This window comes from Alligator sinensis, unplaced genomic scaffold (assembly GCF_000455745.1).
Source record: "Alligator sinensis unplaced genomic scaffold, ASM45574v1 scaffold737_1, whole genome shotgun sequence".
NCBI lineage: Eukaryota > Metazoa > Chordata > Crocodylia > Alligatoridae > Alligator > Alligator sinensis.
Window position 1 is genome coordinate 3,735,235 of NW_005841930.1, and position 17,209 is coordinate 3,752,443.

The window sequence follows — 17,209 nt, forward strand, 5'->3', positions numbered from 1 at the left end:
GCCTGGCCTTAATTCAGGAAAGCACTTCTAAGATCTTAAGTTTTGTTGACCTATTTTTCTTTTTTTAGGAACAAGTACATTTAGCTCTTCTCAAAATAAGTAAGAGCACTGTCTTAAACTAGGTGCTATAGCTGACACTGAACAATTTTCTACACCTCCAGTGGTGCCTTATTATGCTCAAATATACTATGAATTAGTGGTGGTTTTGTAAAAGTGCCTGCGGCTATGTCTACAGTAGACTTCAGAAAGCATAGTCATGTCAGTCAGGGAGGTGCAGAGGCATGATTCCTGGCACTGATAATGCTTCCTGTACCTGAGCTAGTCTGTTCAGAGCCATCTTTAGATGGTTCTGCACTGTGTCTTCAGTATTTCTATGCCTCACTGTTTATCTGCAAAATGGGAATAATAGGACATTCCTACCTTCTAGGGACTGTGTCGAGATGAATGTTAAAATACTGAGAAACCTTTAAAGGAACCATAGAAGTGACAAGATGTAACTTTGTCTTGCAATTTCTAAAAACTTACTAGACTTGTCCAAGTGGTAAAAAACAGATTCCTCTAAAGCTGCTGATCCTCCCTAGCTTTAATTATGGGTCCCCAGTTTAATTATGAGTCAGTGTTTTAGCAGGAGGCAGCTTTGACGAGAAGAAAAACTAAACGTTCTCTCCATTTCTATTGATTTTTTTTTTAATAACTTATCTCCTCCTTTCTCTGCTACTTATTGATTTGCTACTTAACTGTCTCTGCTGTCTATGAACTGTGTACCTCAATCACTTCCAGGTACACTTGCAAATTCCACCTCCAGATATTACAGTGGGATGCAGTAAAACAGTTAACTGGGATGCAGCTAAGCAAAGATCTAGGTCGGGTTTATCACTGAATAAAATGGAAACCAGATATGCTTACTATCCAGTGCCAAATAAACAGTGGGTCCCTTTAAGGTTGCCAGATGCCTGTATCATGTGTGGGGCTTATGGAACTTGGCACAGCAGAGCACAGGGCTGGGATTGGAGTTGCCATGGTGAGCAGAACTCTGTTTAGGTTTGCTTCGTCAGCTGTCCCGGAGAGCAAGACTGAGGAGGTGGCAGCTGCAGCAGTGACTTAAGATCTTAAAGGACAAAGCTGTCGACTCGTGTGGTAGGACGAAGGTGCCATGGGCTCTGCGCAGCTGCAGCAGCTGGAGGTGGTGGGACATCTCAAAGAACCTGCGTTCCAGGTGGCAAAATGTGCAGCAGAGGTAACTCCCAGGCTGCTGGTGCTACTCTGGCAGCAGAGTAACACTTGTGACTTTCCGTGCCTGGGTGGGGGGAGACCTCCCAGAAGCTTTAGGAACAGGAGATTGCATCAACAGTGAGGAGTGTGTCACTTGTATATAAAATAAATAAAAGTAAAGCAGGCAGATGTGCCAGAAGCTGGATATTTTTAGGAAATGGAGATGAAGAATTTTGTATTTTGTTATCCTTTTAGAGTAGATAAACACATACAGATTAGAACGCAAGGGGGTTTCCATCTCACTGTTATCTAGATATTCATGTAGGGTTTTTTTGATGAGTCCTTCATCAGCCACTTCTAGAGCACTCTAAGGGCAGCTTGTGTTTACTGAATGCCAAACATGATGTTATAAATAATGAAGCCTCATCTGTCTCACTCTGCAGCCCGGGGCAAGGTACTTAACCTTTTTCATTGCCTCGGTTTCCCCCACATGACGAAAGACAAAAAACAACACTCTACTTCACTAAGGTGCTGTGAGACTTGCACCCTGTCATGTGCACAGTGTAGCTCAGGATGGGATGTACAAATTGACCTTGTTGCTATCCCAGTCATTGAAGAGGCAGTCTGCTGAGTTGGTCCTCTTGTACTACTACAAACAGCTTAAATTATACCGTTGTCAACAGCTGCAGGGTTTGGGTACATCCTCATCTTGTTCTTTGCCCATGACCACTGATCCTACTCTAATAGCAGAGAACGAGGCTGAATAGAAGTGACTATACTTACTCTGTGCCTCTGGAGCAGTGATTCTCAAGCAAGGTGCCACGGTACTGTGGGTGCCACAAGATCCTTTGAAGATTGCCGCAAGGTGTGAGGAGATGAGCAGATAAGCATAGGTTCCTGCTTGCCCTTTCTTAGCCATTTCCCTACCTTACAGCCCAGCCCTTCTGCAAACAAATAAAAATTGTAATACGTTCGTTTTTTAAATAAGGTGCCATTTAATTCACAAAAGTTATGCAGGAGCACTTCATGTCCAATGAGAGATGCTTCAAGTCCAAAAAGATTGAGAGCCTGTGCTCTAGAAAGCCTTCTGATACTGGGGTGATCTGCCCTGGCTATTGGGCCAGAATCTATGTAAAACTGTATATTGCCAAAGGGCAATTTAACCTGTTAATTCACATTGGTCTCATATCTTGTCATTCTCATGCTAGGGGTATATAAATTGTTAAAACATTGTACAGCAGACTGAATAGATCTTTAGAAAAGGTGCTTATGGGAACAGTTCTGCTCTGACCCAGAAGATGAGCCCAGATGATCTCATGGAAATGTCCCTTATCTAACTTCTAGCGTATTCTTGATAAAAGGACAGAGGCAACACAACAGAGTGAAATTCAGGAGCTCCCCAGTTCTAGCTGCGACATTGGTTATTCTGTGGCCTTGGGCCTGATCTTGCAAGATGCTGAGGAGCCTACATCTCTCTGTGAAGTTAGGAAAAGCTGATGCTCAGAGAGCTGGTAACCTGTGGGGCTCTATTTACCTCTCTCTGAATAGTGCATAGGGAGTGTAACTAGTTTGTATTTGTAACCGAGCTATTTTACAGTGTTAAAAAACCCTTGTGTTTTCTGGTTTTAACACTTACTTATATTGATTTTAAAGGAGTCTGCATAGACTTCTATAACTAGCTGCATATTTACTATGGAAGTATGAAGACTGCATTATGAAGTGATCAGAGTAACCACACCTCACAGTGTTCACGTACAAAAATGCAATAGGATTATTATCTACAATTATCCTATTAACTCTGAACAAATATTTATCTTAAAAACTCTAGGCTCTGAGGTTGAATTTTCCAACCAAGATTGCAGAGCCTGTATTGCTTCCCTTACAAGAAGTTGCATGGCATGAATATTTACAGGAGAAGAAAAAGGTGAGACTGTCTTTTTTTTATCTGCTTTGCGTGAACGCTAATTTCAATAGAGTTGTAAAGAATCTGGTGCCAAAACAAATAAAATAAGCAGGTATTTTGTTTTGCTTGGGAAGGGATCTAAGGTAGATCTCAGTTCTAAAGCAGGTATTGGTCTTTCCAATGCACTATACTTCAATTAATGTATGCCAAAGGGAAAATTAGCCCAAAGCTTTCCAAATTAGCAGAATTCTGCTAATTCTGTAGTACAGAAGGGAGAATATTAGTAACACTAGAAAACCAAGTCCTGAATTTCCCTTCCTTCAGTAATCCCTCACAGTCAAGGATGATTGTCTTCATGAGTGTCTTATCTGTGGGTCCAAAGATGGCAGACGAAGCTGATCCGGGATCAACAATCTGCCGCAGCTCAGGCACGTGTTTCCATGTAGGGTGGGTAGCTCTGGATTCTTGATTTGGTCTGATGCACGCTGTTTCTGCCACTCCTGCTTTTCCATCTCCTGTTGTCTTTGTAAAGTTTCAAAGTACTAAGATCCTTGCATCAGACACTTCCTCCATTTGGGGTGGCCCTGGGTGATCGTCTTCCATGAGTTGATGTTGATGTTGCATTTTTTTCAAGTTGGCCTTGAGGAATTTATTGCAGTTGTAGATATTCTTGTCAATGTACCTAGCTCCTAATTCAAGCAGACCATGTTTAGGTTTGAATAGAATAGATCTCATTCCACATCTTGGCATCAGCCAAAAATGTTTTCCAGACTACTGGGTAGAGTTTCCAATATGTGGCAAATAATTCTGCTTTTCATATACCCATGTAGCCACCCTTGGAATTGGAGGTTTTATAAAAGGCAGGTAGCATTTTGAAAACTTCTCACTAAAATAGACATCATTGGGCTTTAGACCACTTTATGCACTATGGTGATGCTAATCTGGAAAGCTTTGGGCTAATTTTCCCTTTGGCATACATTAACTGAAATACGATTAAGACAAATGAGCTATGCCTGCTTTTACCAAAATTGCATTTGGCATTACTGTCTTACCAGCTAGATTTGTTCTTGCCCTCTGATGAATGTCACTGTCAAAACAAAATGAATCATTAAAAAGTGAACACTTAGGGCGCTTGTACATGTGATGAAAATTATCCATTTTTGCGGTTTAATTGTGACAGAGTTCACACGTATGGGGTTTTTTGCGATTGAAATTAGTTTGTTACATTGCAAAATAAACCACATCCCCATGTAGTTTATTCTGCAATGTAGCTACCTGTAACTTTGCAGCGTTTAATCTGACATTTCGCCCCCTGCCCTGGCCAAGGGAGAGGTGAGCTGAAGGCAGAAGCGGTGAGGGGCCCAATCCTTTTTTTTTCCCTGCAAAGCCTGCCCACCTCTCCCATGGCTTGGGGAGGGGGCTGGGGGGAAGCTGCCAGTGGGCCAAGTGGTCCCTGAGATGTGGGGAGCCCTGGTTCTTCCCTCTGTGGTGATGGCACCTCCTGGGGCCACCTGGATGGGCTGCTAACAGGTTGGGGGCTGCCCCCGCTTGGGCTTGGAGAACAGGTATATTGGGCTGGGTCCTGCCACCCAGGAGCACCACCACTGGAGGGAAAGACTGGGGCTCCCCACAGCTCAGGGCCCAACAGCAGCTTGCCCCCAGGCCACAGGCAGGCTCAGCAAAAAAAAAAAAAAAAAAGGATTGGGCCGCTTGCCACTTTCTTTTTTTCTGGCGGAGCTTGTGTGTACGAGCTGCCACTAGGCTGAGCAGCCCCTGAGTTGCGGGATGCCCCAGTCCTTCCCTCCATGGCAGCAGCACCCCCTGGGGCCACCTGGGTGGGCAGCCAGCAGTCCAGGGCTGCCCTGGCTCAGAGGCAGCACCTGCCAGATCCAACTTTTCCCTGAGCCCACTGGAGCCCACTGGGCTGCATGCACTGTCCCCGCCACCTTCCCGCCACCTGGCACTGCAGGAGGGCGGCTGGAGAAGACAGCAGGGGCAGTGTATGCGGTGCTGGAGAAGAGTTGGATCTAGCAGGTGCTGCCTCCAAGCTGAGGCAGCACCTTCCTGTTAGCTGCCCACCCAGGCAACCCCAGGGGGCACCACCAGCACAGAGGGAAAAACCGGCTTCCAGCACAGTGTTCACTGTCCCCGCCACCTTCTCTGGCCGCCAGCACACCCAGGTGCCCTCCTGCCACTCCCTCATGCTGCCCCAAGCCAGCCCATTCCCAGGCAGTCCCAGGTGGTGGGGACAGTGCACATGGTGCTGGAAGCCCAGAGGGCTCAGGGAAGAGTTGGATCCGGCAGGTGCTGCCTCTAAGCTGGGAAGCACCTGCCCACTAGCTGCCTGCCTGGGCAGCCCCAGGGGTGCTGCTTTCGTGAAGGGAAGAACCAGGGGCCCCTGCAGCTGAGGGGCCACTAGGCCTGCCAGCAGCTCGTCCCCTGGCCATGGGAGAGGCGGGCAGGCTTTGCAAAAAGAAAAAAAGATCAGGCCCCTTGCCCTAACAGTGATGGAAGCCCCTAAATTGAAACAGTGGGTTTTTTAATAGTCACAATTAAAAGCCCATCATTTCAATTTAGGGGACTAAACCCCCATCACCTGTACAAGCGCCTTTAGGTATTTAGGCAAATCTCTCTCTGTACTGATATATCATGGGACTCTTGCTTAATTCCTGGCTGCAAGAATGCTAGAGAACCAAAAGACAAATTACTAAAGATTATATGGATAGCGTCTGTGTTAAAGTCTCTGATGAGTTAATTTAAACTATTGAGTTGCTCAATAGGGTTGTTACACTGACAATAAAAATGTTTGTTTCACTGGCAAACAAAATGCATGTAATCAGCATTGGAGCTGGAATTACCCTTAAAGACCACTGAACTCTTCACAACGGTAGAAACAACTTTATAGGAATGCAGAACTAGAAGGCATCTGAAGATGTCATTTAATTTATCCCCCTGCTCTGAGGTAGGATCAAGTATACTTAGACTACCTTTGATTGATGGCTGTGTAACCTGTTCTGGAAAAAACGCAATAAAAGGGGATTCTACAGTCTCCTTAAGTAGCATGTTGCAGTGTTTAACTACCTTATTGTTTGGAAGATTTTCCTAATTTCTAACCTAAATCTTGCTGCAATTTAAGCAGATTGGTGGACACAGAGAACAACTAATCCCAGTCTACTCTATAACAACCTTTTACATATATGAAGACAGTTAACATGCCCTTCCCCTTCTCCTGTCTGGACCAAACTCCATTTTATTCAAACTTTTTTTATCAATCACATTTTATAAATCTCTGTCATTCTTGTTACTCTCCTCTAGACTCCCTCCAGTTTGTCATCCTGTTTCTTAATGTGTGGTGCCTAAAACTGGACATAGGACTCCGACTGAGGCTTCCAGAACATAACAGAGAAGAATAACTACCTGCCATGTCTTACCTGCGACACTCTCGTTACATCTCAGAATGAGTGTTGCCTTTTTGCAGCAGTATCACATTATTGATCCATTCTATTTGTGATTCACTCAAAATTCCATATATATTTCTGCTGTACTCTTGCCAAGCAAGCTAGTCCTGATTTTGTATTTGTGCACTTGATTTCTCCTTCCTAAGTGCAGCATTTTGCATCTGTCTTAATTGAATGTTATTATTGGTTTCAGATCATTTCTCCAATTTTTCAAAACCATTTTAAAATGTATTCTTGTCCTCCAAAGTGCTAGCAATTCCTCCAAGATTATAGTCTCAGATTGTAAAAATGCATTTTCCTATTCTAGTCTAACATGCATTTAGATGCCATAGTAATGGGTATGTACAGTGGATCCATTTTTAACTCAGTAAAAGTTGTATTTGTATGTCAAAGAATAGAACTTATCTATAAATGTTGTTTTTTATGATTTCTTGACAGGAAGGGGATCCAGGGAAGGGGTGTACTGGTCTACTTGCACCTCCTCTTGTTTCCTGGTCCACCTAATGGTTAAAACCAACTGCCTGGCAGTGGCAGCAGCATTTCTAGTCAGACAGCTGCTGAGGGAGTCAATTGACTTCATGGCTCATTATAATCTATCCCATCCCTTCTAAACTCTTCATTCTGCATGTCTTAATGACAATGGTGTTGATGTTCCACTAATCAGGCTATCCTTTGTTCTGCAATTCTGCTGTTAGCTGTTCCTGGTAATGAAGCTCCTATTTCACAGCCCTGCAGATTGTTTTAACTCATGCCAATGAAGTTATATTTGTTTTTCTTCAATCTTAAACTAAAAGATATAGCTCTAAGTCCCTAACATATTAGTAAAGCATCTAGGTTATTTTTAGCTGGAGAAAAATGTGTGTTGTTTTATATGTGATGATGCACCTCTCCATCAGCACCCCCCTTTTCAAAATTCCAGTTCCGCGCATGTTTCTTGAGTTACCTCTGTTGGATTATAACACCATTGTTCAGATGAAACAAATTAAACCTGTTTTACACAGGTGTCTTGTTTTGTATTTTTTAAGCTTCCATTGTTGTGGTGGCACCAGAGTGGATCATGGGAGAAAGACACTGTAGACCAGCCAGCATTGTTCTTACTGCCATGTTGCCTTGGCCTGGTCTGTTTAAAATACCAGAAGTTGCTTTTTGCTAGTGCTCTCACCATTACTTGATGAAGTTGCACAAGCACTGAAGAAATGGTGGGAGAAGTTCACCAAAAGCCCTTGGTAAAAATATAACTATCAAGCTCACAATTATTCATGACTGCTGAAACGTAGCTCAGAAGCCTTGCTATTCCTGAGACTTCCTCACTCAGTTATAGATAATGGAGACTACACCCAGTTTTATGAACAGGTTTTATGGTACAATCCTCTCAGGTGTTCCAGATATGGAGCCAGGGTATTTCTCTTCAGGATAATGTCCTGTAACATAATAGGATTTTGGAAAGACATTTAATGTTTCATTTTTGAGCTGTTGTTTTTCATTGTATGAGCGAAGGGAAAGCACAAAACCACAAGTAATCTAAAAAAACCCTCCAATTATGTTGGTGTTTTTGCCACGCTCACCAGCCTAAGCATATTTTAATGAATGCCTTTGTACAACATCCAAAGTGTAATTCCTGTCACTTTTCATTTTTAATCTTACTCCAGGAACTGCGAGGCGAAATATGGGAGTACCCCTCCAGGGTGATGTGTTTTGTTGATGGGCAGCTGCTGGGAAATGAGAAGAAACTGCTCGAGTGGGCTTTTGAAAAGTGGAACTATCAGGATTTTAAACCTGAGGCACTTTACCAAGCTATTACTGAGGACTTCTGCAAGAAGTATATGAAAAATACCCAGGCAGGTGTCCTTGTTTCCTAAAAGAAAAATGTGGGGTCTGTGACTCATAAACTATCTAGTTGTACTGACTGGTATTTTATGTGGGCTTATCAATGGGGTTGTGTGTTGGGGCAGGGCAAGGTTGTTACATTATAGACATAATTTTTTAGGTCTTTAGTTCTTAGGACCTTGTGCCTGTGGCTGCCACCCAAATTTCAATGTCTTGGGCTGGACTCTAAATTTCCAAAACAGGAAGGTTCATGCTACAGTATTTCTAGTGAAATACGCAAATTAGTGATCCTAAGTAAAAGCCCAGCTAAGGCTCCCTGCCTTGCCTCATGTGCTTTGGGCAAAATTTCAAAGCCAACAAGGAATGAAAGGACACAGAAGCATTGTAGTTCCTAGTTCTTCCCTCCGCCACTGCCAGCACCACATGAGAGCTATGGCCAGGGGGGAATCCAGGGAAGGTGCAGGGGTGCAGTTGCACCCTCCTTTGATTCCTGTTCCGCCCAAACTTTAAAACCAACTGCTTGGAAGGGGCAACAACATTTCTGCTCTGGAAGTGCTGAGAGAGTCAGTTGGCTTCATGGCTCATTATCTCCTTGATTTCTGCTAGTCTTTCTCCATTGCACAGGTATTAATGACCCTCTACCCTTTCAAGTGGTCTTGATGTTCCACTATTCAGACTACCCTTTATTCTGAAGTTTTTATCTCTGTTAGCCATTCCTGGTCATGTCTCTTCTATTTCACAGACCTGAAGACTGATTTTAGCTGTAGGTAAAAACCTTAATTCACGTGCATTACTATTAACTCAGGTGTAGAAATGACTGGAGATGAAGCACTGGAGGCACTGTCAAGATGCTCATTTTGACTATTTTTTGCCCAGTTAGCTGTGTATTTTTCAAAATGTATATATAATCTAGCAAATTAGTGCATGTTCCAAAAGTTATATTTGTTTTTGCTTTGATCTTAAACTGAATATAGGGCTAGCCCCCTATATATTAAGGAAGATTTTCGTTTCTCTGTAACAGGAGACAAATGTGTGTTGTATTAAATTCCCCTCTATTGGGCGCTGGTCAGATCGCAGTTGGAATACTGTGTGCAATTTTGTGCGCCGCACTTCAAGAGGGATGTGGATAACCTGGAGAGGGTCCAGAGAAGGGCCACTCGTATGGTTAAGGGCTTGCAGACCAAGCCCTACGAGGAGGGACTAGAGAACCTGGACCTTTTCAGCCTCCGCAAGAGAAGGTTGAGAGGTGACCTTGTGGCTGCCTATAAGTTCATCACGGGGGCACAGAAGGGAATTGGTGAGGTTTTATTCACCAAGGCGCCCCCGGGGGTTACAAGAAATAATGGCCACAAGCTAGCAGAGAGCAGATTTAGACTAGACATTAGGAAGAACTTCTTCACAGTTAGAGTGGCCAAGGTCTGGAACGGGCTCCCAAGGGAGGTGGTGCTCTCCCCTACCCTGGGGGTCTTCAAGAGGAGGTTAGATAAGCATCTAGCTGGGTTCATCTAGACCCAGCCCTCTTTCCTGCCTATGCAGGGGGTCGGACTCGATGATCTATTGAGGTCCCTTCCGATCCTAGCATCTATGAATCTATAAATGTGAAGATGTGCCACACCAGCTGCATCCCCCTTTTCAGAATCCTAGATCCACCCATGGCTATAGCAAAAAGCAACACATGCTTGAAACCCACTGTCACACAAAGATGGTGAAGCATTATTTATCATAGCCAGGGAACAGACAAGATGGACGATGATCTATTGAGGTCCCTTCCGATCCTAGCATCTATGAATCTATAAATGTGAAGATGTGCCACACCAGCTGCATCCCCCTTTTCAGAATCCTAGATCCACCCATGGCTATAGCAAAAAGCAACACATGCTTGAAACCCACTGTCACACAAAGATGGTGAAGCATTATTTATCATAGCCAGGGAACAGACAAGATGGAAGAAAGAGTGACCTTGGGTTGTGGAATTGACTCTTACATCACTGAGCCAAGATAGAAATTTAATATCACGGTATCCCAGGAAAACCAGATCTGGGCTGAAAAATCAAGACATCCAACCTTATTGTCCCCTAACATCTGTCATTAGAGGGAGAGAAGGAAGGTAGAAGGCAGAAGGATGAGAGAGTTTTCCGGAGTGCATTTGGATAAAGGAGTGCAAAAAGGATAGTGCTTTCCTTCTAAATATCCAGAGGGAAGAAAATTAGAGTCTTTTCCTTAGTCAAGAGGGAATATCTTTTCTTGGTAATATCTTATGGGCGTGAAGTGCTCTTCAGGACCTGAAGAGGGGCACTTTTTGCTCAAAAGCTTGTCTAACATCTCTCCCAGCTATACAATTGGACCAGTAAAGGATATGACAGAAAAACTTGCTTCTAACCTATTCTCTTGATATTTCCCACCTAGTTTATGGACTTGGGATGTGAAATTCTGGATGCATTGAACTCAATGGCAGAACTTCCCTTGAACTGAGCAATGGTTCCATAAGAAGCTTATCTGGACATGCTTCTGATAAGCAGTTCATTTGTTGAATGCTTTTCTGAATCCACATTCTGAAGTCTTTCAGGTGGCCCTACTTAGAGCTCCTCACACTGTTTAATGAACTGGTTAATTTTTGTTTATGTTCTGGAAAACCTTATTCATTTGTTGCAATTTTAAAAATCCTTTCCCCCACAGAGATCAATTTATCCATTATAGCTGTTGAATTAGTTTTCTACTTGCTGACTAGAATTTTATTCTTTTACCCCTTTAAATATTTCTAATGGTCAATCATCTAGAAAAAAATTATTTGCTTTGGTGGATAAATTAGCATTACTAAGGATTCGTTTGTTGTGCATTGGTTTATGTGATCTTGCCTCTACTTCCTGCACGGATTAAATGAGCCCTGACTCATATCTCACAGTGCTTTGGATAGTTTGTTTCCAAGCCTAATAAAATGTGCTGAATTTGTTTCAACAAAATCCTAGATTAGGCTGCTAATACTTCACCATTTTACAACTTGTTTTGGTACCTGAGTCTGGGTGAATATTTCAGATATTCAATGTGAAAAAGTTTAAGCCCTGAGATTTTCAGGAGACTGTTCACATGAACAGCCAAGCTAGTGAACATTTATATGAATTATTTCAAATTTTGTAACTGGATTTGTCTTTCTGATTTAACAGCATGTGTTTGTGTATTTGGATGCAGCTATTCAGGAGCAACCCTTAGGGACACTGTTGTTTGAGGTAAGCTACATAGGAAAAACAAATTGCAGCCATTGCTTGCAAGAGAAAGGCCTGCATAGATCTGACATTTTGACATTAATTATGCCTGTCACATCATCTCTTTTTTCCCCCCTTCCCCTTCATTTTGTAGCTCTATTCTGATGCATGTCCCAAGACTTGTGAGAATTTCTGTGCTCTGTGTACAGGAGAAGCAGGGATCTCTCGCAGTGGTCTGCAACTCACTTACAAAGAATCCATTTTTCATCGAATAGTAAAAAATGGCTGGATACAAGGAGGAGGGATGGATAAAAATGCCCTTAGTCAATCTGAGTAATACGTATGTTTAAAAATGCCCTTAGTCAATCTGAGTAATACCAGAATTTGGATGGAATAATCTGCATGGGTGACATAATATTCTTCCAACAAAATGAACCTGATCTTAGCGATGTAATGAATATGTGAAGAACAAGGTTTTAACTGAGATATTATATATCCAGTAATGCCATCTTTTCTCCTGGTCATCTCATTTCCTAATGAGAGTCAAGTATAGATAAAAAGGCTAGATTTTTATCATTCAACATTTTTTCACAGATCCTTTGGCAAGAAATTGGGAAATTGCCTGGAAACATTAAAACATCAATACAAATTATAATAACCTTCCTACAGTATACTTTACAGAGACATTAATTTAGTAAATCATTTAGGCAAATATAGGAATCCATAGTTTTGATAAACTGGAGCACAGATGAAGAGCAGTTATTCATAAATAGTGGCATTCTGAATCTAGGAGAAAGGCATAATAAATTACTCATAATGCAAGAAAACTCACCAGTGCAGTAAACATAGGTCTGTTTTGAATGTTTTCCTTTGCTTCTTCCTCTCAACTTCTCTTCTATCTTAATTTCTTCCTTTTTTTCCCTTTTGGCTGTTCCTACTCCAACCAGTATTTATTCAAGTACAGTGGTACTTTCATACACCACTACCATCAAGGGTGCTGAAGCATCCAGTTATTCCTGAAACTAATAGTGTGCAAGCAGACCAGTGCACCCATGCAGGCTTCAAATACTGCTCTGTGAAAGTGCCGCTGTCTGCCTGGGCATAATCCATGTTTTTGACATCTGCTGACACTACCAAAAGATAATTTTAATTAAGGCCAATAATTGTATTAATCTGAATTCTAATCCTTGTATTTGTGTAATGTACAGACATTGCAGGCGGAAGAGGAGATGATGGTGAGTCAATTTTTGGACCCACTTTTGAAGGTATATTTACATTTTTCTTAACTATCTTATCATGTACAAGCCAACACTTCAGATAAATAGCTTGATTTTCACTAAAAAGTTCTCAGGCTTATTTGAAAATGGAGAGAAAATGTCACTATATGTGTCTGATTGGTGGGTTAAGACTTTCTGATGTCCATCTGAACCACTGTCTGTTTGTATTAACAGTTATTAGGGCAGACTGGGTTACTGCATCAATGGGTTGTTTTTCTTGCAATCGTGGTTCTGTCACTAACACAGTGTAGCTCTTTGCTTCCCCTTTTCATTATCTCCAGTTATCCATTTCCTCCCATTCTTAATTGTAAATAAGGAATAACATCCACTTACCTCTCTTCCTCATATGGAGTTAAGAGCATTACAATCAGTACAGCATTATAAAATGGATGTGTGTTAATTATGGATGGCCATACACATTGATCCCATGCATTCATTACAGTGAGGTAGTTTAAATCTGTTGAAACTAACAGATGCTACTTCATTGTCTTTCTGAGAAAATTAGTATCAGGCAAATTTTAAGCCTTAGAGCTAGATTCCCACCCCACTTACACCAGTGAGTCCCAACTCCAATCCTCACTCTCTTGCTGTCAGTGCAACTACTCTCGATCTTCACCAGTGAAATATCAGAATATGACACTTAGTCTCACAGTGAGAGACCATAACAGTGGAGAATTACCAAGCAGGAACTACATACCATAATAACAACACAAAGTTTATATTCTCTATCACCAGAAAGTAATTAAAAATATGCCATAACAGACCTATGTTTAAGAAAAGCAACTCAAAGATACCATCAAAGCACTAAATTACAGGAATTGTGTTTAAATGAAACATTAACTGTAAAGACATTTATGATGATTAAAGCAGGTTGGAAACTCATTTACAGTCTCTCAAATAAAGTTTTCTTACTGCCAATGTCACAACTAGTGTTACATTTCAGCAGCCTGGACATCAGCCAGCAGACGATTCAGAAATGCCAAGCGTAACTGCAAACTTTACTTTCAAAGACAACTAGAAGTTTACTAATAGTAAGAAAAAGCTCTCGCCTTGAGACTGTAGGACTGAGCAAAATGGCTACACCATTACTCAGTCATGGGAATTAACTAGTTAAAAAGTTAAAGAAATGGCTAACTTTTTTTAAAGTATAAGTTAAAAGTTAAAAAAAAATGAAATCCGGCTTTCCCAGAGGTTTTCCTGACACAGGCACTCTCTAGGACTTGCATGAAATGGTATTTCTTTATTGAAACTCTAGGACTTCTTGTTTGAGAGAGAGAGAGAGAGTAGTGTGCCTTCCTATGGGCTATGGTCTCTTGAAAACTGCAAGTCCCAGAATTCCTTAGTTCATGCTGGCATTTTCTGCACATTTGCAGAAGTCAACATGGGCAGCCAGTTGGCTGCAGGAGAGGGAACAAGCACAAGCAAGGAGAGACATTGATCTCAGTAAGAGTGGGAGCAAGTGGTGAGGGTGAAGCAGATGACGACTTTTTAAATTTTAATGAAGATCAGAACCAGCAGCCCAGGGCCCAAGAAGTTGAGCATTACTTCTCATCTGAGAGAAAGTTATCTGAGATGTCACCTACTATGAAAAAATTATTCATCCGTTATAACACAAGCAATTCCCTCATCTGCCCATGTAAAGCTATTGTTCAGTAGTGGCTTAGTTTTGCAAGACAGAAGAGGAAAATTGTCAGATGTAAATTTTGAAATGCAGCTTTTGCTGAAGTTCAGTAAGCATGTTTAAACAGTTTCTGTTGTGCAACTGAACAGTCTTTTTCTCATTTAAACTGATTTTCTCATTTCAATCTAATTTTGATTTTCAGACACTTTCATTATTTCTAATTCAGATGTATTTAATACCGTTTTGTTACCTTTTGAGCAATAAAAAATGTAACAACAGGTTTTCTGCGGAAACAGCTTTCATTTGTCACCTGGCTATGAATATATCTCCTTTTTGTTATTCTGGTATACCTATATGATGCACTGACTTTTACAAAGTACTTCACATGGAGAGGGTGAGAAGGATCTAACAGTACATAGGTATTGGTAAATTGTTATTCTGAAAACTGTATGACAAGTATAACATTCTTCTCAGGTAAAGCAGGGTGAATTCTGAGTAAATTCTATTCTGAAAACTGTACGACAAGTATAACATTGTTTTCAAATAAAGCAGGGTGAGTTCTGAGTAAATTAGTGTGTTTTGGCGGGCTTATGGAAAAGAAACCCACTCATTACATTTGAAAATGAAAAATGATGCTAAGAGGCAATTCACCGTGTTGCATGTATTTCTCACGAATCAACTTAACTTTTAACTAGTTACTCTCTTTTTAACTTTCCTTTTAACTAGTTGAAAGTGGAGATATTTAACTTTTAACTTAACTCAAGTTAATTTTAAAGTCTGCTAACTTTTAACTTTAACTAGTTACATTGTTCATAAACTTTTCCCATGACTGCCTTTACTTAAAAGTGTATTCCAGTAATTGGGCTGGTTTTTGACAACACAAGTACACATTGTGCAGGCCGGAAGCGACCCGAGCCCTTTTCGTGCTGCACGCGGGTTCATAAACTTTTCCCATAACTGGTAATAAGAATAGTTAAATACAGTAAAATGCAGTAAGCCAGCAATAAGACAGTTCTGTGGGATTCCTCTTAGACGTGTTATGACTGTAATGTGAATTAACACTTAAGTCAGATAGGAGAAAACATTACAACAGCATGTTGTATTTGTTCTTATGGGTAAAAGGCATCAGAGACAATCTCATCACAGCCACAGTCAGAGATGGGCTGTGCTATCATCTATGTACCAGACAGGCCTCAATATTATGTTATCCAAGGTGGAGGCCCTGTGAGAATGTCCCAGTGTCGCTATTCCCACATCCTGAGCAAACTACTAGCATGTTGTTCATGGGTGCCTCATTGGAGCACAGCAGGTTCAGAGTTATTGCAAGATCCAACAAGTCCATCAACATAGTTCATAGAGGAGTGACTAACTGTCCTGGGGTCTCTTCCCAGACTTTGAGAAGATGCTGCCAACTTTATGCTGCTCCCCCAGTGCCACCTTGCAATCTTCCTTATCTCTCTCATATGAGCTCCCTCTCCTGGGCTCAGGGCTGCTGCTTGCTACAGCCTTGCAGTCCTGGGTCTTTTGCAGACCCTGGGAGAGTACCTAGCTTGGAATTGTAGTCATAAGACAAGCACCCTCACCCTCACCTCTCTCTCTCTCTATCTGACCCAAGCTCCCTTCCCTAGGAGCCTTTAGCTTCCTATTGCCAGCTACTAATCTGTGTCAACTGCTTAGTCCTCCAAGGCAGCTTGCAATCAGACATTACTGCCCATAGCTGGGCTGTAGTCCCTGCCAACCTGCAGGCTCCTATAACTAGGAGTGTACAGGCTGCTGCAAGCTTCTGCCAGCCATCCTGCTACATGGAGTAATGTATAATGGGTTCTTTGTTGGTGTGGTTCTGTGCACCAGTTGGTGGTAGAACAGAAGGAGTGTGGTGATGTGAGGTCTTGGCTGTGACATGAGCATACAACATGCATGAGCATGTTTTATTTGTTCTTATGGGTACAATCTCACTGCAGCCACAGTCAGAGACAGGCTGTGCTATCATCTTATGTACCAGACAGGCCTCGACATCGTGTTATCCAAGGTGGAAGTCCTGCCAGAATGTCCCAATGCCCCTATTCCCCTGCAGGCCTCAGCCTCACAAGTGAGGGGTTCAGGTGATTAAGGGGATTTTCACTAGCCCTTAACTTTTAACTAGGGGACAGATAACTGTCCACTTACCTTCCAAATAAAGGACCACCTTAAATTTCCATAGTAGTCCTTGCTAACCACAAGATATTGTGAGTTGGACTTGTGAAGACAATATAGAAGTGCTAACTGTGAAATGATGGCAGGATTTTTTGTTATTACCACATACTCCACCATGTGATACACTTATTGTCGGTGAGATATGCTGCTGTACACCCCAAGCACACTGTTAGCATGTTGTGCATGGGTGTCTCATTGGAATGTAGCAGGTTCAGAGTTACTGTGAGCTCAAACAAGTCCATAAACACAGTTCATAGAAGGGTGACTCACAGTCCTGGGGTCTCTTCCCAGACCCTGAGAAGGTGCTGCCAGCTTCATGCTACTCCCCCAGTGCCAAAGTGCAGTCTTCCTTCTCTCTCTCATATGAATTCCCTCTCCTGGTCTCAGGGCTGTTGCCTGCTGTACCCTTGCAGACCTTATAAAGTCCTTAGCCTGGTGTTACAGCTACCAGCTAAGCACCCTCACCACTCTCTCTATCTATCCCTCTCTCGATATAGACATTGGATTTATGACACACT

General features: G+C 42.0%; 1 protein-coding gene across 1 annotated transcript; it reads left to right on the forward strand.

The window, feature by feature from the left end:
* Positions 1-285: 285 nt before the first annotated feature.
* PPIL6 (peptidylprolyl isomerase like 6) lies at positions 286-14,554 on the forward strand. The gene is made up of 6 exons (XM_025198856.1): positions 286-1,237; positions 3,041-3,136; positions 8,223-8,411; positions 11,562-11,624; positions 11,755-11,902; positions 12,809-14,554. Exons 1-6 carry the CDS (start codon positions 1,154-1,156, stop codon positions 12,919-12,921), a joined length of 693 nt encoding a protein of 230 aa, XP_025054641.1. The 5' UTR covers positions 286-1,153; the 3' UTR covers positions 12,922-14,554.
* Positions 14,555-17,209: the final 2,655 nt, after the last annotated feature.